The following is a 24,680-nucleotide window of genomic DNA, read 5'->3' as shown; positions in this document are numbered from 1 at the left end:
TGATGTTCCAATTAGAAAAGGATGGTGGTGGGCAATGGCAAGTGAAGACATTGACAAAATTTCGCTAGATTAACCAGTCTTAGGAGCTTAAGGAGTGCGGCCGATTCGGTGCAGGTGCATCATGTAAACAGTAAATTCAAATAAAATAGCAAAACACTTAAAACAAATCTGAAATTTTTTGGCATCCAAGATGCAGTGTTTAGACATTCATCAAGGTTGTGGCAAAAAATACAAATTTTGGCTGTGAAAGACACTTTGAAAAAAGAACACTGTTTGGACCCCTTTTTTTTCCTAAAGCTCCTCGAACGTTCAAACATCACAAAAATTTGCAGACTCCTTGCGCACCTGAGGATCTTTGATGCCAAAAAAATTAGGATTTTTCAAATTTCTTTACTTTTTTTAAAATTTACTGTTCATTGGATGCAAATGAGCCCAAGTTCAGACGCAAATTACCAATCTTAGGAGCCATACTGTCCTTGTCACAAAAATGTTACTCAACACGGTAAGAATCTTGCAAGTAAACCAGCAATATTGCACACACCTTATGTTGAACAATACACAGGATGAACCAGATATCCGACAAGTTAAAATGACCAAAACCCAGGTCCACCAGATGAGCTGGCCTCAAACCTAATACACCCCTGTATATCATTCAGTGAACACAAGTAACATCATTGCAATTACAGCACATAATGATTTTCTACATGGGACAATATGCAAGCAAGTGTTTCTAATCAATAACGCATTGCTTCTGATCAGACTGTATATTGCAAGTGTTTCTCTATGATAAAGAAATGAATGAAATACTTCGTATCTGGTATGTGTACATGAACACATGGCACACTTTAATTAGCTAGTAGGGCGACTGTAGAAACCGGCTCCGCTAGAAAATCCTCGAGAGAGACTTGAGCTCCTGTATAGTAAATAACCGTACTCTTTACCTGCTCGAAAATTTCCCTAGATTGTGAAAATGACCATTGTTGCAAAATCTTCTCTGCATTATTGCAAAAACAGCACGCCGCTCGGTGTTGATAATTTTTTATACTTTCTTTGTATTTGATCCAGATTCTCGTGTATAGGTTTCCGCTTTGTTAATTAGGTCGTTTTTGTTTTGGATTTTCATACTGCAAAATCCTCTCACCGTTCTTGCAAAATGACCATTAGTACAAAATCTTCTGGGTTGGGGGCTCTTTTTTTCAGCTGTGTACTTACCACTTAGTAAGATTGTGAGAAACAGTTTTAGTATGAGCAGGACTAATTTTTCACGTAAGTATAGCAAGTGGAACTGGCAGCCAAGAAAATACTTACGCAAAATATTAGTATGAAATTTTAGCTATTGAGAGCTGAGCTAGTGAAAATTTCGGGGCTAACAAAATGACAAAAAATATTCAGGATCGAGTGTCAACCAGCCGCAGCGAACACATTACTTATTTGATTTGAGGAACTCAGAGTACTATATCTGTGTTATATTTGCATTTACTTGGTTGCTGCATACAATTTATATTCCTATATATATGGCGATCGTCCCAAATTTAGTTTGAATTCCATCCTGGTCTTCCTTTGAAGGAGTAAATTGTAGAAAACCACCGCTCTAAAGGCTAGGTTACCAAAAAATACTAAACTACAATTCTTTTGCAGAAAACACCATATCTAGCGTAATCTTTTTGCAAATAACATTGATTGGCGGATTAGGCTCGATTGAGCATGTTTATGAAAGTTGGGGCCTGCCAGTCAGGCTGATGTGGCACCGCTTAACATCTCACTTATAACGGCAACGTCTAGGAACATTATAATCATGTGTGGCCGTGTGGGGTCCACCTATCATTGGAAGATTGGAAGGAAAAAAAAGGAAAAACGATATGTGGTTCGTGCTCTGTTCCTCACCATGAACTCAAACCTAGGCTCGGGAACGCATGCAGGTTCATGGCACTCGAGGTGCACGATAGCCCGCACCACTGCTTCGAGAGCGCGCTTGTAGACGGGGACGCGGCCTCACTGAGTGCGGTGAAGTGGAGGATGGCGTCAGATCCGAGTGGCCTCGGTCTCCCCGCACTGCCCGGCGCCAGACCTGGGGGACCCATCCTCATCCCTTTGGTGCGGGCCGGCGGAAGAAGCACACCACGGCCGCCGTCATGCACCTCAGTCAGGCGCTGGAGGTTAAGGACATCTTCAGCAGTTGGCCCCTCCAGGACGCATAAAAATTGTCCCTGGAGGCGAGCCGGCGATACAATCGGCGCTGGGGGCGGTTTTGCGCCCAGTCGTCGCCCCCAGGCGCCGAAATTGGCCCACTTTGTAGCTCAATTTCGGCGAATAAAGGGCCCATATGGGCGAGAGTAGGCCCACATTCGGCGTGGTTTCGCCGTGTCTCGACGTTCAATTATCAACACAATTATTTCTTATCACATATTTCATCACAGAAAAATCAAATACTTCAACAAAATAGTACAACAACAAATAGTTCAATACTAATTATATAGTTCAACAAATAAAAACTCGTATTTCATCACACGGCGTCCCCCTTGAGCCTTCATAGGTGCTCAATCAGATCTTTCTGCAGTTGATGATGCACCTGTGGGTCTCGGATCTCCTGTCGCATACTGAGATAGGCAGTCCAAGTTGTCGGTAGATGGTGATCAACTTCGGTTAGAGGACCCTGCCTGTAGTATGGTTCAGTGTCAAACACTGGGTCATCTTGCTCGCTCTCGATGATCATGTTGTGCAAGATGACACAGCAAGTCATAATCTCCCACATTTGATCTTTGGACCAGGTCTGAGCGGGGTACCGAACAACAGCAATCGAGATTGGAGCACAGCAAATGCCCGCTCGACATCCTTCCTGCAAGCCTCCTGAACTTTCGCAAACCAGGCGTTCTTGCCTCCTGCCGCAGGGTTTGAGATCGTCTTCACAAATGTCGACCATCTCGGATAGATGCCATCTGCTAGGTAGTACCCCTTGTTGTATTGGTGCCCATTGATCTCGAAGTTCACCGGAGGAGAATGGCCCTCAACGAGCTTGGCAAAAACAGGAGAGCACTGCAGCACGTTGATGTCATTGCGAGTTCTTGGCATACCAAAGAAGGAGTGCCAAATCCAGAGGTCCTGTGTGGCTACCGCCTCAAGCACCACACTGCAACCGCCTTTGGCGCCTTTGTACATCCCCTGCCAACCAAATGGGCAATTCTTCCATTTCCAATGCATGCAGTCGATGCTTCCAAGCATCCCAGGAAATCCTCTTGTTGCATTCTGGGCTAGGATCCGAGCAGTGTCTTTCGCATTTGGTGTTCTCAAGTATTGTGGCCCAAACACTGCCACCACTGCCCGACAGAACTCGTAGAAACACTCTATGCTGGTGGACTCGGCCATGCGCCCATAGTCGTCGAGTGAATCACTAGGAGCTCCATATGCAAGCATCCTCATCGCTGTCGTGCACTTCTGGATGGAGGTGAATCCAAGAACACCAGTGCAATCCATCTTGCACTTGAAGTAGTTGTCGAACTCCCGGATGGAATTCACAATCCTGAGAAAGAGCTTCGGCTCATCCGATAACGACGCCGAAATGTTTTCTCGCTATGAAGTGGAGCATCGGCGAAGTAGTCGGAGTAGAGCATGCAGTAGCCTTCGAGACGATGCCGGTTCTTTGCTTTCACCTGCCCCAGCGCCGAGCCACCTCGCCGCGGCTTTTCATTGCTCGCCAGCAGTTGGGCGAGGGCGACGAGCACCATGAGATGCTATTCTTCCTGGACGTCGGCTGCGGCTTCCTCCTCCAGCAGCACGGCGAGCTCTTCCTCGTCATCCGAATCCATCGCCGAGTCAGGCAAAACGCTGAACACCTTGGGCTCGGTGGGCGTGTACCCGCCGCTCCGCGCCTCCGCGGCCGGAAACGGCGGCCGGAAACGCCCAGCTGCTGTGGGAGGGGCTGCCGCGGCGAAGCGCTGCTATTTTCCGGCGGGGAATGGCTATCTAGCGGAGTAGGCCGGCGGCCGTTGCCGGGATATAGCTAGTGGTGGCCGAGGGCGCGGGGGGTGTGAGGCGAGTCGGGGGAAGAAAACCTTGACTTTTCCCCTGTCGGTGTGGGCCAGGCGTGCTTTTCCCTAGCGCCGGAGCCCCCAACTGCTCCCCAACGCGCCGGGTTCGGCCTGTGACCGCCGGGCGGAAAAAAGGTCCGAACCGGCGATTTTCGGCGCCCTGTGGGCGCGACTGGGCCGTTTTTTCGGCGCCGGTGCCGAAAAAATGGCCTGGGGGGCCTGTTGGGGGCGCGGCTGGAGATGCCCTAAGGATGATGTAGTGGCGGAGGGATCGATGTCATCCCCGAGGGTGCTCCCAGACGACATGCTGGAGATGGTGCAGAGCCGGCTGTCGCTGGCCTCGTTCTTCGCGACTGCACGCGGGCACTGGCGGTCGTCTCCCAGAGCCCATTCAAGAGCACGGGCGAGGCGGCGGGCTCAAGTCGACGACCACGCGACATCCATCCCACCCGGCTTAGGCCGGCGACCACGGAAAATGGATTTGACTCGAACAGCGCCGTCTACCGCTCTAACAGCGGTCGGGACGGCTGGTTACGCCACGTAGGCAAATAAAAGAGACTCACCTGTTATAAACTCACTCAACAGAGCCAGATCCGCCGATTAGTGATTTTTGCACGAAAATTACACAAGATGTGGTGTTTTCTGTATAAAAAATGTAGCATAATGTTTTCTGTTAACCTAGCCTGCAAAGTGGTGGTTTTCTGTAATTTACTCTCTCTGGAGCAAAGAACTCACATTGAGCGAATTGGAAGAATAAATCCAACATATCCAACAAAGTAAAACAAAGAATCGATCGGTTAGAACTAGATGTCTAGATTTATTTATGCCTGAGAGTCTCTATTGAATTCATGCTCCGGCCAACTCATATAAAAACCCAAACAATGAGAGAGGGCCGGACATTATACTCCAACACTCCCTCTCACGTCTATGCTCCTTTGGAGTATATGACGTGGGCATCGGAAGCGGGGCAATTATTTATTGCGTTCACTGGGTTTTGAACGGGGGGAGGCTATCATGGCTAGCTTTATTAAACTCAAACAATAGTTACATCGTTCACCAATTGGCTAACTAAGAACTCGGGAGGTTCGTTAGTCCGACTGTCATCACATTTATTACAAAAACTAAACTTTGCTAGCTCATGAGCAACTGAATTTGCTTCACGAAAATAATGAGAGAAGATGACCTTTCCTATTGATGTTGACAAGTCTATGCACTCGGCGAAGATCGCTGCAGCTGCTCCCACCATTGATCTTGTCCTCGACAGCTATTAATGACGTTCAAAGAGTCCGACTCCGCTTCTACTCTGTTGAAACTCAAGGAGTTCGCCAGAAATAATCCATCTCGCAATGCCATTGCTTCAATAGTCACAATATCTGCTGCCAATGATATAAATTTACAGAACCCCGCAATGAAATTCCCTCTATCATCTCGTAACACACCTGCAACAGAGCCTGCCCCCTCATCCGCATGGAATGAAGCATCAACATTAAGTTTTGTGAACCTTGGCTCCGCCCTCTTCCACCTATTGCTCCATCAATGTCCCTTTCTGCATCACAGAATTTGTATAGTTTTTCACTATGGCAAGAATAGACATGTGCCACCTGAAAATAGGAGGAACAGAATCATGATGAGTGTCGTCGACGCAGCCACCAGAGGTACCAGCATCCGGTCGCGATCACCTTCTTTTTCTTCAAGCTTGGCATCATTAGCAGAGTTGGTCAGACTCCAGCAATAGAAATTCCAGGATCGCCGAGCCCGATCTGTCTATTTGAACAGCGAAATCAATATGCTCAAATAGACCCAGCCTGGCCCATAGGTTCTTTGCTAAATCGCACTGGTGGTTTTCTGCAATTTACTCTCTCTGGAGCAAAGAACTAACATTGAGCGAATTGGAAGAATAAATCCAACATATACAACAAAGTAAAACAAAGAACCGATCGGTTAGAACTAGATGTCTAGATTTATTTATGCCAGAGAGTCTCTATTGAATGCATGCTCCGGCCAACTCATATAAAAGCCCAAACAGTGGGAGAGGGCCGGACATTATACTCCAACACTCCCCCTCACGTCTATGCTCCTTTGGAGTTTATGACGTGGGCATCGGAAGCGGGGTAATTATTTATTGCGTTCACTGGGTTTTGAACCCTGAAACTCTTGGTTGTAAGCGGAGGCAATATATTTCAACACTCCCCCTCACGTCTAGCCTTATTTAGTTCTTAGACGTGGGATCGATGTAGGCTGCGGAATCTTTTCTTTTAATATAATGCGTTGGCAGAGTCTTGAACTCAAGACCTCTTGGCTCGGATATTATATTGAATTCATGCTTCAACCAACTCATCTAAAAGTCTCAAGTATGAGAGAGGACCAGACATTATACTCCAACAGCTTCTAGTGCGGAATCATGGCGGTACCGTCCTCTCTCCCAATTGATCTATGAACTACGCCACAGTTGTGTCGACGAATGTTCTTGGCTACGTAGATGACGTAGATAGCTCTTGACGGCTGGGCTGCTTGCTTGGGTTGTGGATGGCTTTCAGTTGGTGTGGTTATTCTGTCCATATCTCGATTGTGTGCATTTCCATCATCTTCGTTGGATTAGCAGCTACTCGGCGTGGTTCATCGTTGCTCCTTTTCTTTTATTTTCTTATTCTCTTTTGTTTACACATAGCTTCTATCGTATATAACTTTGCTATATATTTGCTGATGTGACCATTTGTTTGTGTATAGGTATTGATTGTGTATACTAATAATGCAGAGGCGGGTGTGAGCAGTAGTGGGGGTGTGAGAGAGAGAAGAGAGAACAGGAAAAGGATGGTTTGTGTACGTATTGTGTTTGTTTTTTAAGGGTAAACATATTGTGTTTGTATCCCTTTCATCTTACATTATAAAAAGCATCCTTTATCAAATAAACAAATGTGTGTACCCAACAATTTTTCTATTATAGAAATAGAAAAGAACATGTAAATTTACAATATGTACTCATCATGTATGAACACGAGACGAACCAAATAAAAATCCCAAATAACTGCGAGAACAAGGACATGGCCTCAGAAGAAGTAGCCGAAGACGAGCGCGGTCAGAGACGCCATGGCGACAGCCGGGGCAGCAGCCGACGCGCCAGAGGCCGGTGCTGGAGCTGGTCCATCGGCCGCGGAGACCGTGCCAACCATGACGGCGGCGGCCGCCGCCACGGCGAGGATCCTGAGCTTCAGAGTAACCGCCATTTGCTTCCTCGACGGATGCTGCAGCAATGAACTAGCAAAGATGACTCTGGTGCTAGGACAGAGCTAGAGAAGTTGTCAGGCTTGTGATCTTGGATGAAGGAGGAGAGATCATTTGGGGGGCTATATATAGTACTAGTACTTGGAGTTAGAGACTTCAGACATTTTCTTTGTTAGATGTAGAGACTTGAGACTTTGGCTTGGAAACAAAGGTATGTAGCTGTAATCCTTCTGGACGGCCGGCCAATGCTTGCCTGGTCTGGTTGGCCGCTTCGCTGGCTATTGTTTGGTTAGGGTTAAATTATCAGCCGTTGGGAGAGACAGATGGAGCGGCTGGCCAGCTGCTAGCAGTTGTATTGTTGCCTTTTGGTCCCCGTCTGTGCTGATTGCATGCCATGTGTTCGTTGTGTGATGAGCTGGTTCTCGCATTATGAAACCATGGGATGGGATGCTCTGCTGATGGCTGGCTGGTTACGATTTTGTTTTGTTTTTAGCTGATTCTGTGGCTCCTGTTGCGATTAATCAAAGGAAATGAACTGCTTTGTCAAGGGGACAATTATACTACTTATATAGAGGTTGCGTCAATTAATTTGGATCGCAGGCAGTACTGCTTTGTCCCGTGGCTGATGCTCCAACTAGAAAAGAATGATGTTGGGCAATGGCAAGTGAACACATTGATAAAATTACGCTAAATTAACCGGTCTTAGGAGTCATATTGTCCTTGTCACTGAGTGCGTTTGGTTCACTGGATAGCCATTTTCTATTGGATAGCGACCGTTTAGTTTATGACGAGTTGGGATGAGATACGATAGGGATAGCCATATGCTTGGAATATATCTCCAAAATCCGGCTCCGCACACAAGCAAAAATGTCGCGGACATGCTCATCCACCGGCGCGCGAACGAAACGTTTGTCACGCTGACCTCTCCAAAAGTAGTGCATGGGCGTCCGTAACTCCGTGTATGTGGTGTAGGTGAGCTACACATGCGTCCATGTACAATTGTGTGTGGTGTGAGCGTAGTGGCGTATCCAGGGGTGTGCCATGGCACAGCCAGATTATTGGAAAACATTTTTTCGCCATGTAAAAATTAACTGATTTTTAAGGCTCGCGCAAGCTAATTAAAATAGACTTCAGTTTTTTTAAAGTATGCACACTCTTCATTTTATTTCTAGATCCGCCACTGTGTGAACGTGAGTGAGCTGCGTGCATAGGCAGCCTATGTCGTGGTGTAAGCTGTACGCAGGCGGCCGTACACTGTACACGAGCGGCCGATGTTGTACGCTGTGTACGCGGAGGTGTGCGCGGTGTACATGCTGTGTGCGGTGTGCTGTGTGTGTCCTTTTATTTTTCCTGCAGCAGCTGAAAGGGATTAGGCAACAGGGAAAAATCCCAAACATGATTCTCCAGCGAACCAATAAAACATGGGCTAACACCACCCACCAACCAAACAAAAAAAAATGGCTATCCTTAGCCAGATGGATGGGGGATACCCTTATCCACCCTAGCATCTCCCTTCAACCAAACACACCCTAACATAAACCAACTCAGACCAAAAATGCTGCTCGCTATCGTAAGTAGACAACACGGTAAAAAAATATTGCAAGCAAACCAGCAATATTGCACATACCTTATGTTGAACAACCCACAAGATGAACCAGATATTTCGACAAGTTAAAATGACCAAAACCCAGGTCCACCATATGAGCTGGGCTCAAACCTTATACACCCCTGAAGAACACAAGTAACATCATTGCAATTACAATTATGCACACATGGATTTTCTACAGGGGGGGCAATATGCAAGCATCAAAAACATTGCTCTGCCCTTCCATCAGTTCAGTCGCATGTACGTGTGTATATCCCTTTTTCCATCACTACATTCTTTTTTATGTCAGCAGGAGAGCTGCTAAGATTCCATTGATCTTGGCCAGGATGGCCAAGCACAACAGCAAACCGAACAAAAGAGAAAAGGAAGGGGAAGACAAAAGGTAGACACTGGATGCCTACACCATGAGGAACAACCTTTGCTGTACAAACACTGGTGCAAACGCACTCAACCAGGATCAAAGAGAATGGAGCCACCAGGTTGGTTCCTGTGGGTGGCCTCGTCTGTGATGATGGAGATGGCCCGAGATGGGGATCCGTGTCGAAAATGTGTAGATTCCGCTCTCCAGATTTCCCAGCAAACAAGATGCCCTAAGCTTCAGGCAATGCATTTCATAACATATGTACAAGCTTGCTCGGTGATATCCTCACAGAAATTGGAGGAACTGCATGCACACTCATCGTGTCCTCTTGCCAGGTAATGCTCTCGAAAAAATGACCTCTTGCCAGTTGGAATCTCTGAGTTGATTGATGATGGAATAATCGCCTTCATATGCTACAGCGCATCACAGGTCATTATTTGATACCATATCAAAAGACACAAAGCAACCGCGGGCCCATCTGATAGAGACCAGAAAGCATCATGACCTGATTCAATCCAAGTTCCAGAGACACCCAAAAGAGACCAAAGGCAAATTAATTTCATCAAACCAAATAGAAAACGTACGCAGTAAGGCATGTGATTTATGTGGTAGATTAAACGTGGTATCAGAGAAGCATGTTGTGGCATTAACGGTAGATTAAATGTTGCTTCAGAGAAGTCAGAACTAACCCAGCTTTATGATGGCCATGGCTATTGTCTTGACAAAAGATGAAAAATGTGATTTCCTGGGTATTGCGAGGTGGCATTCACCATCAAGGCTCTGGCTGGAAAGGCTGAAGAGAACCCCAAGTTTTTCCAACCTTTACTTTAGCACGTAAAGGTACTGGGCAAGAAACAAACAGCAATTCAGTTTTCAGCTTTGAAATGAAAATCAACCGATACCATTCAGTTCAGCATAAAAATGATACCCAAAAGTGGAGCTGCAGTTTCCATGCTTATCTGTAGCAGATTTACAGCCTCTGCTACCATAGACGGGTCAACTTCAAGCACAAGTTCATCATGCACCTACAAAACGCAAAACATAACTCTAAGCTATCTATATTTAAAAAATAAATAAACAGAAAGCGAGAAAAATGGGTGATGACCAAGTTGTAAAATACCTGCAAAAGAAGGTGACACCGCCCTCTGATTTGTGAAAAGTTTTGCATAAGCCCATCCATGGAATCAACTGTGTTACTCCCATTGGTAATTACAGAATGAACCTTAAGCATAGCCACCTTGATAATATCAGCAGCAGAACCCTGCATATAATAATACATTAATACAATGAAACTAGCAACAAAAGCAGGACAAACGTTTGCTAACCTGGCAAATAGAATTAACTGCTTGTCTCTGTGCTTGAGCTTTCTCTCTGCTGTTTCCAGCGGTAATTTTTGAAAGAAAACGTCTCCGTCCCATCAAGGTCTCAATATATCTGTAAGATATTATAATTTTGAAGTTACCTTGAGTAAGCTTTGATGTGGTGGTACTAAAAAAAAGTGGAGTGGAGAATACATATTCCATAATAGGGTGACGCATGTGAATGCGGATATATGTTGAAAAGGCTCATTTGTCATTGATGTTGGATAGAACCAGGGGTCAGAAAACCAGCAGCCAGTACCGCTGGATTGCTGCTGGTTTTCTCCTAAACAAATGGGTCCTTCAAAATGTTCAAAAATGCCTCTAGTGTCTATTTCAAGCTTTAAATCACGAAGTAGTTTTGAAAGAGCAAACCAGGCAAAGAAGCACTTTCTTGAATCCCGGATAGAACTAAATTATTGTAGTGTCAGACTACCCTATCTTTGAGATAAGAAATGGTATTCCCAATATAAGATAGACAATAATGTGATTTAATATATGTATGGAAAGGGGTTAGCATAACAACATGCAATATCAGATGACTTCAAGGAACCTTTGAAGTTTACATTTAAAATATCAACCAAAGTTATAATGGAAAGTATGCTAATGTTGGAGAAACAATCAAGAGATACAGGTGAATGATTAATAGAAATGTTTAGACTAATATTGTTTTTATAGACCTAATGAACAATTCCGAACCAGCATCAAGGAAGACAACACATATTAGAAATTACGAGGAGAAATGGCTACTGAAAAGAAAACTCACCCTTTTTGGCGACATGATGCCACGGCTTGTTGTAGCCACGAAGAAACGCCTGGAAAGAATCTCTTGAAACTCTGAATTTTCTGTGCAGCTTCTGCTGGGCTGCATTGAAGTTGTTCTGCAAGGGAGTTGGCGCCCATTCCATAAAGGATGCCATAAATAAATCTCTTTGTGTTATCTCGGTCCTTAGAAGAGACCAAAGACTCTTCTTTGCCACTCCATCTTGAGGCAATCATAGTAAACACATCAACATCTGGTTTACTTAGAAGCTCGATCAATACAGGATCTTTAGAAAAATGCGCCATAAAACGCAGCTCTATCTGGGAGTAATCAGCAGTTACCAACAACCAGTTTTCCTATTAAAAGAAAGAGGGAGGAGGCCATGAAATTATCATTATAGCAGTTTTAGGAATATTCAAAAGGCAAACAATGGTTGAAACGAGCAATACTTGAGTGGGAACAAAAAATTCACGGGCATTGATTTCATGATGATCAACCATTGACATGCTTGTGAAATCTTTATCATTCTTTCTTGTTGTGAAATCCACCATGTGCTCAACACTCTGCAAATAATAATTCAGACAGTTATTGGTAACTATATATGAATATCAAACCAAATGAAACATAAGGATAAAAGGTGAATAACCTGGAGATTTGGCTCTTCCATTGATAGACGGCCAGTAGCAGTTGATGTCTGAAGCCAATTTCCATGTATGATGTACCTTTGGGATTGGATGCACAACTTAGCCCGTGAACAAATGGACCCCAATGTGCCATTCAACAGTTTGGCCAATGTTCTATGTTCCTTAATTACTGAGACGATTGGGTGTAGATCCCTGAAGAAAAAAGAAGAAAATACACTATTTAAAAAAACTAAATAAGGCCCTCACAAATTACTGATCAACTACTTAACAAAAATACTGATCTACTCCTCCGTATGAAAATATATGGCATTTTTGCAGTTCAAATCGCCATATATTTTGATACAGAGGTAGTAATTGACAAGTTCAGCTAGAGCTATTCTAGTCCACATTCGCCACGACTTTGTTGTCAACAGTTGAGTAGCTGAATGTTGAAGAAAGACACAAAGGACAAAGTGCTAAAAAATCAAATAGATGTGATAGAAAATAAAGAAGATTCTCCCTGACAAGCTTACAGGCGTTTGTGCTCAGAGTGGCTTGTCTGAGCATAAGCATCTTCAAGTTCTTGAGCTCTGCTGATGCCCTGATATTACATGGCATCTCATAGAGTGTCTTTGTGGAAAGAAGCTCAATTATTCTAGTTTTCTCCATTTTTATTGTGTGGCATGTGTTTCTTGCACCTCATGAGCGCACCAGTCTGACAGTGACAGCTCAATCGGTTGAACTGTTTTTTGGAAGATGTAGTGCTGAGCATAAAGATATCGCTGTTGACCAACTGGTGCCGATTTCTAAGAGGTTCACTTAGAAGGTGCCTGACGCAGGCCTAGATGGAACTCAAATGAACGCAGCGGCAATAGGGGAAGTGAAGCTTGGTGAGATGACAGCGATGGTTTATCATGACCTGTGTGAGAGAGAGACTGGCATGCTCCCTAGCAATTGGCAACTCGTATGTAATTTGAATTAATAGTGTAAATCATGTAAAATCCTCTGAGGTTGGGACTAATGTCTTAGACTGAACAGATTTAGAAATTTGCTTCAGACTGACAAAAGAATCAACAGAATAACAGTTACTCCCTCTAAAGTAGTGATCTAAACGCTCTTATAGTTCTTTACAGAGGGAGTGCTAAGCATGAAAAATGTTCACCTCCCAAACAATGAGGAAATAATAAACATTACCTTAGATGGTCTAGACACTGCTTGTCAGTGCTAGGATGCAACTTCCCTTTCTCGCACCCTTTTGGGACTGGCAGTTTTAAGTGAGTAAAAAGAATGTCAGCGATGTCAGCATTTGCATTTAGTGAGAAACTCTTGCCCGCTAATTTGTATGCTTCTTTGTCTAGCTCCTTCAGCCTTGTTATTATAATATGCCTCGCACGGAGACATGCATCCATGTCAGCACCAATTCCCCATAATTCCATATCAGCAAGCACATTTACCTATCCATAAGTATATCATTAGTACTAAAGCATTTATTTTTTTAATGAGGTATTAAAGCATTCCGTAACAATTTGCATTAGGCAAAGGTGCAGAATATACCAATGGACCCTCAACTGTTTCAATCAAATCACTGAGATTTTGAGAAACAAGCAACTTCAGCAAAACAGAACCCAGCGCCCTTGTCTGCGCAGCACGCCTACAGCAACCATTGTGAGCTGCTTTGTGCATCTGATTCCTCCATCTGCCATCCCGATTTGCTGCTGCTGCAGCCTCACTTGGTAGCCGTCTCTTCACTAACTATTTATCAGAAATAAATCAGAATTTAGATGACAGAAAAACATTTGAAATAGCTCGAAATTAAAATTAGAAATGGTTGGCTGTTGGAGAAGTTGAAAGAAATCAGTTTTTTTTGGAAAAATGTATTATAAAAGGAACTGTGGGTCACAAAATAAAATATTGTACCTTCTCGAGGTTTGGCACTGTTTTGCTTTCCTCGTCTGGCCAGAGAATCCATGCCACCAAGCATATGTCCAGCCCATTATAGACAGAGATTGGTGGTAGTAACACATATGTGCTGTCTAGGACTTCAATATTGTTCAATGTTTTAGGGTCGAGGTGAAGCCTAGCAAGCCGTTGACAAGAAACACAGGGAGATTTAAGTGCCTGAATCTGAATCTTCAAATTCCATGTCGTTTTCTTTACAATCTTTTGCTGCATAATGCCAACTATTCTACTCCATCTTCTCCTAAATCCTTCCCACAGTTCAACAGAATCATTGCTACCAGTTGGGGTTAGGTCTTTCGGGAAATTGCAGTAGTAGACGGGTGAATTTTCCCAGCAAACAGCTAACCCAAGAATTTCAAAAATGGTCAAAGATAGTTTACTTGATCTCTTAACAAAATGAAGATCAAAAGAAAATTCATCAACAGAAGACCACTGATCAAGGAAACCATCGAACCCTCCAGGGAAGTTATGTGCATTGACAGGACCTTTGTCAGGCACATTTCTGCTGGGCAGCGTTGATAAAGGTGATGCTTCTTGCATACTAGCAATGTCGACACTATTCGCTATTCCTTGGCTCTCTTTAATATGAATGGTAGAAACAGGGTGCATATCCTCCCCTACAATCTCTGTAGAAGCCCTTTGAGGAACATAATCAGAGCAGATGTTTCTTTCATCGCCAACATGTGCCCCTAAAACTGACTCATGGCACTTAGCATGACCTGCACCAGGAAATACCATAACATCTCGAGGTGGAGAGTCCTCACTAGCTGGGAGCAGAGGTGTGGTAAACTGAGGAACTTCTACCCCAAGTGATTTGAAAGCTGAGAATGCTGCTACTCTGGCTGCTTCTGCCTCCTCAAGAACAATTCTGCGAGCTCCATTTTTTATTTTCTTGGCTATACCAAATTGCATTCGCCGTAACCCAGAATCATCTAATCAATTGAATAAAATGACATAAGAGAAGGCAAATGCACAAAAAAATAACCAAATGATGGATATAAAAGACTGACCAAAAAGCAACTACGTAACTACTGATGGAAAACAAAAGCAGATGGAGCAAGTAAATGCTAATATGGAATACTTAACAGCACATTTGAACTATGTGCACTTGTGCGGGCCTTCTCCAGAAGACAAAAGGTCCTTTGTTCCATAGTAATTTGTGAGTTCCACTACTACTGCCGCTGCTGATTTAATACTACTGCTATTGCTGCTATTACCACCAACACCACCACTTACCAGTAATACACTACTGCTGCTTACATAAGACCCAGTAAGTTACATGAAAAGGTACATCAAACATATTAGAAGGCAAAAGCTCAAGTATAGATGGAGCACCGACCTTGACCAGACCAAGAATTTTCGAAAAGAGCTTTTGCAATTTCAGGAATAGATGCTTCAGCAATGGTAACAGGGGTACGCAAACCAGAGTTATAAAGAGCCCTTGCACGTGAGCCCTGCATCCATGATACATACAATGACTCAATAAGGTAAGAATATGCAAGTCGCAAGTGGCAGTACTTGGATAAGTCATCTAATAGTGACATGACAAACCTTGACGAATGGAATTGTTGTAAGTTCTGCGATCTCTGCCCTAACTCCAAACGAGACACGGTTTTGGAACTTGGCAACAAGACCTTCTAAATCCTGCCAACCAAGTCTCTGACAAAAGGCAGAAACCATTGAAGCAAACCTGCCAGCATTTTCCTGCAAGGCTTGAATCGTACCTCTAGCAACTTTAAATGATTCACAAACATCTGTGACAGGAATCTCCTGGAAGATTGAAAAAATTAAATGCATTAAAACTTCATATATTGATCACACTATATATGTAAATGCAAAAAGACACCAAAACATTAAAGCTATATCACTTGGCCAGCACTCCCTCCCTTTCAGTTTATAAGGCACGCTCGTATTCCAAGATCATCAGCTTAACCAACAAAGTATGTACTATATAGTACGCAAAGTATATTATATAACTCATAATTCGTCGGTCAGATTGATGATCTAGAAATACGTGTGTGCCTTATAGACGAGAAAGAGAGGGAATACAATAGATCAATGTCAGGAATAGTAAGTTATCTGGTAAATAATCAACTAGAAGTTGAATTATACCTGAGCCAGCCTTGATATCATCAGCGCCACATAAAAGCGCTTAGATACTCTAAGCGACTGGTCATTAATAAGAGTGTTTGCACCAGAACCTCCACTAGTGTTTTTCTTGGGCCTTCCACGAATAGGCATTGCTGCCCCATGAGCCATGTGCATCAAGAAAGGTTCTGTTACTCCAACCCGGTTGCCAACTGACTGCATTCAAGATTACCAAAAAATCAACAATTCAAAAAATAAAATAGATGTGCACTATGTGAAAATGAATTGCTAGTGTACAAATGTTTGATTTTGACATAGTTTGCACCAATTGTCGTTATCACGACGAGGTTGCTATTTGAAAATAGACTTGCAAACACTATCTTGGTGTCCAATGAAAACAAGTATAATTTGAAAATAGTACACACGATCAAGTTAAATGTCAGAAACAAGTTTTGCAGATGCAACAGAAGATGTGTACCTGCTCAAGAGAAGACAGTTGCATGAACCTCTCGTAGTATAATTCCCAGTCAGGTTCAACTTCTACATTTATTGGGGTTACCAAGTAGACTAAATGCAAATCAGATGCCAGAACAAAACCTTCTCTTGCCCTTGAAAGATCATCAAGCACAACCTGTAGTGATAAACAATGGTTGGTAACGCCTAATGAAAAATAAAGAAAACATACAAGAGAAAGTAACCTACCAGTGATTCCTCAGGATTGAGAGAACTGCCAAAAGATGCTCGCCCAAGTGGAGTGGTGGAGTATATCTTGGTGTCATTGTTCCACTCAACAAACCTTTTATGGCATAACCAACGAAGGGAGTCTTGAGCAGACTTTACGACATCGTCAAAAGATTTGGTGGAGTTAAGCAGCGTACATCTCACATATCGATGAATATCACTTGCAGTTTGCACGATCCCACCAGCAACAACTTCCATAATTGCATGAGTCATTCCATTTTTGTCTTCTGAGAGGCATGACTGCAAGGGGGGACAATCACTTCTAACAATACCTGTTATCCTCTTTACCTCTTCAGGCCTACATACAAGTATCTGTATTCAAACATATGTATCAGAAGAAACCTTGTAATTTGGCCGCAGGTCAAAAAATAAGAATTATTTCGCAGTGCATAAATGAATAGCTACAAACTTAAAATGCCAATGTAGGTTGTATAGCTTACACTCTCTCCTTTTGTGTCTATTCCAGTTCGACCAGCACGGCCAGCCATCTGTCTATAGCGAGTCCCATCAATGAAATCACGACCTATCCTAGGTTGTCTGAATATAACTCGTCTGGCAGGCAAGTTTACTCCAGCAGCTAAAGTTGATGTGGCAGTCAAAACTCGGACAAGGCCTTTACGGTAGCATGTTTCCACAATGTCTCTCTCCTCAACCTGACAAAAGAGTAGGTTGTAGAAGTCATTAAAAGCAGAACAGAGACATGTATTATGAACTTGTGAGCTGGTGGTGCATTCTCATCATGATCATCAAAAACATGTACTTGCACTAAAACTGAAAGAGAAAAGGTGTCATGAAATTCAAAGGAGCAACATTTCCACAATGTCTCATTAACCTGAAAAATAGCAGGCTGTAACAGGAACTAAAGACAGAATGAGACACAGATCATAAACTCCATCTGGTGGTGCATTCGCATCATGATCATAAAAAAAATATGTACTTGCACGTGAAAACTGAAAGAGAGAAGTTGTCATGAAACCAAAAGAGCAACATTTTTCCCCACAAGAATAAAAGCAATGTTTTCACAGCCATAAACATACTCAAACAGCAACCTACTCAACCGCAGTAAAAATGGGCATTCAGATATTTAATGCAACTTGCAAATGCCCACAGCAGCGATAACAGCAAATGAATGGTGTCAAATTAAACAGTCAGACGTAGATTATATTGTTGTAAATGATGAAGGTAGAATGTAGAGTAAAAATATATTACCGTGAGACCAGCATGGTGGTATGCAACACCAAATGGGAGGGTTTCTTCCAATACAGGATCTAACCCAGCAGGACACCTCTTCAAGGCTTCAACTGCAGAAGCAGCATCTCGGAACTCTGAGCCTTCTTTTGAACCAACATTAGCTACTTTCAAGTACTTTGCAATATGCTTTGCAGTTGATTCACAGCCTTTTCGGCTGGAGCAAAACAAAAGAACAGAATGACCCTCCAGAACAACCTGAAGGGGCAAAATAAGTGGATTATGCATTTATCTTAGGAACTAGAGAAGGGAACTGAGAATGGCTGGAGAGTTTATATTGAATTTACCTCATTGCACAACTCAACAATATGATCTGGATCCTTACCACCAATATCAGCTATTTTTGGAAGTACGCGTACAATATTCATGTCTTTATCAAATATTTGATTACCAACTTTGATAAACTCCTCCAACGGGACGGGTCGAAAGGCAGTTTGATAAAGTGCGGCCTGGTGTTGCGTCAGAGAGCCATCAATTATCGAAAAGTTTGCAGTGAAGTATAATATCGCTTCGTACAGGACAATGAAAGACATTCAAACATTCCTATGGCCCAATAAAAAACAGGCCTTGTAGTCCTGTACAAACCTCATAAATTGGGTTCCGGGTGCTAGAAACAAATTAGGTTGCATAACGAATAGTACAATAAAGTTGATCACATGGGCTAGCTTGTAGGCTCCATAACAACAGTCACATAGTTTGGTGATTGAACATTTTTCTTGAACACATAGTAGGCGCTGAAGAGATTTTAGTTGACTGCTGATAAAAAATAATGTATGCATCAACTCTGCAGAATTTCCACTGATTTACTATATTTGTGCTGTAGCGTGCACTGCATATCCACTGACTGTTAGGCCGCCGCTTAGGCACTAGCTGCTGTTTACCTAGCACCGAGCACTTTTTAGAGAAACAAATCATACAAGAAATTTCCATCTATTAATATGGTGATATAACTCCAGTCGTATAGTTAATCATCTCTGGATAGTTGCACAGCATGCCTGTTTAAGGTAGACAACAACATTGACAAAAAAGTAGATATGGATGAAAGCGACAATAGAGTTCTTACTTGAAGCCAGTCAGCTACAGCTGCAACGTTGGGCATAGTAGCACTCATACCAATAATCTGTAATCCATGGGTGGCACCCGCCTTCCCACTGCTAGAACCTGAAGTTTCTCCACTAGATGATTCTGAATTTCCTTCACCAGCGGCATACCGAAGTTTTGTGAGCATCAGCTCCAAAAGGTACCCTCTGTGCTGATCACCAACCTATAAAACAGTTGTATATTAGAGAAACTTTTCGGATGTGTAAACAGGAAAAACTTTACATGTCCTTCAACAATGAGGAAGCAGGAGTAAGGAGGGTATAACTACTTCAGAAGTTCAGATGACAAGAGGGGACTGGATGCATTCATGCATAGATAAAGATATCCTTCATATTATAATGGCTGCTTTAAAGGCAGTTCTATTTGTATTGTTGGAGTGTAGGATACTTTAACGGAGTGTATTCCCTTCTTCAGAGACATAAAAATAGGGCTACGCATATGTGCTTGTAATTGTGAATTCAAGGGTTTTCCATACGTTGCCTCGCCATTGAATCACAGAATTACTTAGATACAATTGCATGCCTATTCTTAATGGTGCTAGTGTATTATACTAACTTTTTAGTATACAATCATACATGAGTTCAAATGTACAAGTCAAAAATCCCAGGAATACTGGACATGATTATGTCATGTGAGTAAACACAAAGAACAAAGGTGAACCAAAAGATAAGAGATCTGGTGTCAAAAGATAAAAGATAAAAGATCTTGAGAAGCACAATGGTTAGATGAACTTACCATATGAAGCTCATCTATTACAATTATACCAAGTTCAGAAAGGCGGCCATCCTCCAACAACTTGTTTACCAAAGAATTCGCCTTCTCTATGGTACATACAGCAACTGATGTATCTTTAGGAAGCGACCCTCCCCCCTGATTCCCATAGTAGCTACGGACATGCTTACCCAGTGGCGCAAGAAGTTGCTCGAGATGTTCAGCCTGTAAGAAGTTGAATAGTCAATTAATCAGAGCCCCAAAAAACCACGAGTTGAAGAGTACAAATATTGCTGAGCTCAATGCAAATATGTACCTTTTCAGCACATAATGAAACATATGGAAGGACTAGAATTGCTATCTTTTGACTGGACAATATCCGTCTCAACATCAGCACTTCAGCAACAAAACTTTTACCAGCACTGCAACATAAGAACAACATAAGGAACATCAGTAGATTTAAGAAGTTACATGGAATATGCACTGTTCTCACTTCATACTATTAGTGAATCATAGAGAAGTACATATTTTAGAATAATAGAATCAAAAAGCTACAGAAAAGCAACAAGATCAGGCTGAATCATTGGGTACTGAGACTAATCAACAGAAGAAAAAAACATGTAAAAACCTCCTAGTACCTCGTAGATGCGCAATATACAAGATTGCGATTCTCCAAGACACCATCCACAAGTAAACACTCCACCTGCAATAGACATGGAACATAAATGAATAAAAGATAAGTAATGCAATCAAAAAAGTATTGTTGTTAAAGTACTGTGGGTATATTTACCCAACCAGGCACAGAAAGAGCAAATCAACACATGTGACACTGAACCTAACCATAATTTAGGGATTGTAATAGTTTGCAACTTTGGATATTTCTTTTTGGAGCTACCCTTTAGATTTCCTATTAAATAGTATTATCGTTTAGGTTCTAGAGCCAATATATAAGGAACCCATTAACTGCTTATGATGGTACAGGATACTTCATAAGAAAAAATCGAATCTTTGGACAAGCACAAGACAGATAGTTTTTTAAAATAATTTGTTCCCCATCAGTGGGCAACACTTGGTTTTGGCGTAACATAATGGTCAAATACTCAAAAAAAAAACTCAATGAAATATATAGCCGTTAGAGTGCACAAACACACCAATACAAAAACACATGCAAAATTCTGACATATACGTACTGTGCTCAGAATAAACAAGGAAAAGTGTGTATTTAGGAAAGTAGTGCACTGCAATGGGTCAGGTTCGTCGGATGTAAAATAAATTGTGGAGAAGTAGTAAAAGCTTCTCCATCTGAATCCTTTGCATAGATCATATAGTAGAGAAGTAGCCTGTGGCATACGAACCACTTAGTACACAGAATGTGGAGGAAATAGGTAGTTTGCAACTTTGCATATGATAAGAGGAGCATAAGTTGAGAGTTACAACAGAAGTTTGTAAGACAGTTTTTATTAACATGATTGAACTAACAGTACAGTCCCACAATTTTACTAAGAGCAGAGTACTGGACACGATTAGCCAATGTACATAATAATGCTTGATAGGGGCAGCAATTTTATGTTGAACTAACAGTACAGTCACACAATTTTATGCTTGATAGGGGCAGCAATTTTATGTACATAAGAGTATGTGACATTTGATTGAAGAAAAAAACAGTCAAAGCTAACCTGCCATGGATATAGCTGTGGAATGCCTTTTTTCATGTATATAGCACAAAGCTCATGAGGGAGCCAGCTTGAGAGCTTGGAGTGATCCTTTAGAGGAACAGAGCTGGTAGGAGTGCAAGTTTCCACTCTTTGAGAAGCAAACTTACTCTTGGAATCTCTGTTAGGCTTGCCAGGATTCAAATGTGCAGCTAGCGGTTTAGTCTCACCATGGGTCAGTTGATTGAGGTCACTCTTAATCATACAAGAACCTCTGCTGCCCACATCAATTGAATGACCCATCCCTGCAGTTTTTGACTCTGACAAAGTAATTGTCTTAATGTCATCTACAGAATGCATGAGGTTTTCTGTTCTATGAAAGTTACTGTCCATCGGTCGACCCTGGTTCACTTGTGCACTTCTGGGAACAGTGTCACATTTTTCTTTACCTTCCAGGCCTGAAACTTGAATTGCATCCTCATGAAAGAAATCCAAATGCTTCACAGGCAAAGGAGAGTTGTTTTTATGCTGTCTATTTGCCGCTGCTAATTCTGCTGTATTTGAGAACGTGTCTATCTGCTTCATGGGATTGCTACCTACTGTATTTTCACAGTTAAATTCCTCAATTCCTGATCTAGGAAGAGTCTTAGAACCCAGTGCAACTGCACAGGACGACTTGTCCTCTGCAGCATCACAGTGTCGCCTTCGAGGACCCTTATCAGCCATAGCAGAGACGTCATCAGCAAATTCCATTGCGGCATTCCAGAAGTCCTCCCCTGGTGAAATCAGGGATGATGCAGATTTTGGGGTCTCCCCGGGTGCTGCAGAAAACCCAGCCATTTTCTGCGCAGCATATGGGGTAAAGCTGGACCTTTGCAAGGCCGCAAATCCCTCACCGTTTAGCTTCGCCCCCTCGTGTAACCCCTGCAAAAAGAACAGCTTCGCATATCACCAAAAGCTACTAAAACATAGAATTTCACAAACAGCTTCGAAATTTGATCGTTCTTTGGATCCACCATACCTCAAGAGGTTCTGAAGCACCGTGATTACCAACCCATTTCAAGGGCATGTTATCCCCTAATTCCTGCAGTGCATAGAACCGTCAGTCACAGCTCCTGCATCACCTTCAGAGAATAATCATTCTGTCTTACCTTAACCCTTGGAACTTCGACGGCATCACAACGAGAAACGCACTGCTTCTTGGCAGATCTGTCGTCGCAGGGAGCCAAGAAGGAGTTGACCGCACTCCTCTTCTGATTCTTGTCTGGTTCGCCCTTGCCAGCATCAGACATCATAACAGACGGGATATCACTGCAACAAGGACGATAACAGCCTGAATTTCGCGCAAGACAGTAATGGTTCTTGGCACCAAAACAACAAAGAATGGGTATCCTGCGGGCTGCGGCAATGGGGACAAGAGTGGTTCTTGGCACCAAAACGACACGAATCCCTCACCTGCAGTAATGGGACAGGAACTCCATGGTGAACCGCTTCATCTCCAGGTCGTCCCCGTAGTCCGGTGCCGCCGCCGCGGAATCGCCCGCATCGACATTCATCGCCGCGGCGGAATTGGCGATGTCGGCGTTCATGGACGCCGCGAGGCTCCTCCGGGCGCCCGAGGGGGAGCCGGCGAGGGCCGCTGACGACGCCGCCGCCGCCGACGCCGCGGCGGCGGGAGGGGACCGGACCAGGTACCCCGCCAGGGAGCCCTTGGCGGCCCCGGGGCTCCCATGCTGCGACGAGGGCCTCCGCTTCTTGGCCGCGAAGAACTGGGGAGGGGCGGATCCGGCAGGGGCTTAGGGGTTGGAGGCAGGAGACGGTAGGGAAGAGCTAGGTTTAGGGGTTTACCTGGTCGACGTGACCTCGGGAGGAGCCCGACGCCATTGCGGGGGAGGGGGGCGGCAGGGCAGGGCAGGGCAGGGGCGGCGGTGCGGTTTTGGTTTGAAACTGGGGCTGCGGCAGGGGCGAGCGATTCAGGTGGGAGGGTGCTCTGTTCTTCTGTATTGCTCCCAGGGGTGAGGAGCGCATTCCCCTGCCAATGGGATCCACTAGCATACATCTGTTTGACTTTTTTTGAAGGACATCCGGACGTAGAAGTGTTACATTACGCTTCGTGCGATGTGCCCCTAAGGAGCAATGTCCCGGAGCCGCGGTCGTCCTCCTTAAACTCTTGAATTGATTTGAAGAACCTCGCATCAAATCCCGTCCTCGCATACAAACGAAGAGAGACATTAACATGGTTGCTCCCAGGAGCAGGCAGGAATCTACATCAAAGTTTTGTCAAAATCCGTCCCAACGAACGATCTCAAGGAAGATCAGAGTCCTAAAGACAAACTCGAAGATGAAGCGACGCCCCTGCGAGGACTAAACACGTAAGATGTCTACTAGCCGAAGCCGAGGCACCAGGATTCCCCTCCCGACCACCGGTCGCCGGAGCGGCAGGCAGAGGGAGGCAAATTCACCAGCTCACCGGCAGAGATCGAGGGGTTGCGAAGCTTTGCCCTGATCAGCTTGCGAGAGGAAAAAGAAAGATGATCTTCCCAGTTACATCTCTTTGACTTTTATAAAATGGTATTGTAGATGTTTGAGTTAAAGACAAAGCTAATAAGCAAAGTGGATAAAATGGATGGAGTGCATGTTTGAGTCATAATTGGACAAAATGACACAATTTGTGTTTTCTTCCCTCTTTTGGTGTATGGGCACACTTGTCGGTTTTATTTGGATGAAAATACCCCTCACTCGTTTTGTCTTTAAGCTGGCTCGATCAAACCATGTCTTCGCCGCCGAGCTTGCGTGGAGAGAGGAACGACGTCGCCACCTTGTCATGCTTCCTCGGTCTCTGGCGCTTCGTTTGGCCCCTTAGTCGCATCACCCTAGGTCCTCCCATTACTCAGACAAATGGCATTGGGCTCACTCAACCTCGGAGCAGGCAGGCAAGTTATTTGTCGGCCATTCGATGTTGATGACGACACCAGCGACGACGGCGAGCGTTGCATGGTGCCGAAGGGGTGTAGCCAGAGAAGGTGGATAGGTAGTCATTGTCATCAACGGGTGTTTGGTCTGTTCGCTGGTTGTTGTTGTGTTGTAGGTATTGTAGGTGTTGCACCCTGCCTGGTCGAGTGCTCTTTGTTGCTTGTAGTTGCCTAACTGATGCATGTAATCAAAATATTTGTAGCACTTTCACCAGACAAAATGATATGACATTACTTTGTAGTTTGTACT

The 24,680-nt window shown here is 43.7% G+C and overlaps 1 protein-coding gene across 1 annotated transcript; it reads right to left on the bottom strand.

Moving 5' to 3' along the window:
* Positions 1-8,924: 8,924 nt before the first annotated feature.
* LOC125523335 (helicase and polymerase-containing protein TEBICHI) lies at positions 8,925-23,459 on the bottom strand. The gene is made up of 28 exons (XM_048688386.1): positions 23,307-23,459; positions 22,914-23,227; positions 22,610-22,769; positions 22,480-22,542; positions 21,483-22,382; positions 20,445-20,509; positions 20,123-20,228; positions 19,831-20,031; positions 19,058-19,258; positions 18,282-18,443; positions 17,956-18,192; positions 17,187-17,399; positions 16,708-17,058; positions 16,484-16,636; positions 16,030-16,221; positions 15,469-15,687; positions 15,257-15,371; positions 13,876-14,849; positions 13,513-13,710; positions 13,153-13,412; positions 11,982-12,171; positions 11,785-11,898; positions 11,339-11,691; positions 10,540-10,648; positions 10,335-10,475; positions 10,143-10,239; positions 9,904-10,057; positions 8,925-9,719 (listed from the first exon to the last, which is right to left on the bottom strand). Exons 1-27 carry the CDS (start codon positions 23,340-23,342, stop codon positions 9,987-9,989), a joined length of 6,195 nt encoding a protein of 2,064 aa, XP_048544343.1. The 5' UTR covers positions 23,343-23,459; the 3' UTR covers positions 8,925-9,719; positions 9,904-9,986.
* Between the last annotated feature and the right edge of the window lie 1,221 nt (positions 23,460-24,680).

Source organism: Triticum urartu, chromosome 1 (assembly GCF_003073215.2).
Source record: "Triticum urartu cultivar G1812 chromosome 1, Tu2.1, whole genome shotgun sequence".
NCBI lineage: Eukaryota > Viridiplantae > Streptophyta > Magnoliopsida > Poales > Poaceae > Triticum > Triticum urartu.
The sequence above is the reverse complement of the archived record's forward strand: the minus strand, read 5'-3'. Positions and strand labels throughout refer to the sequence as shown.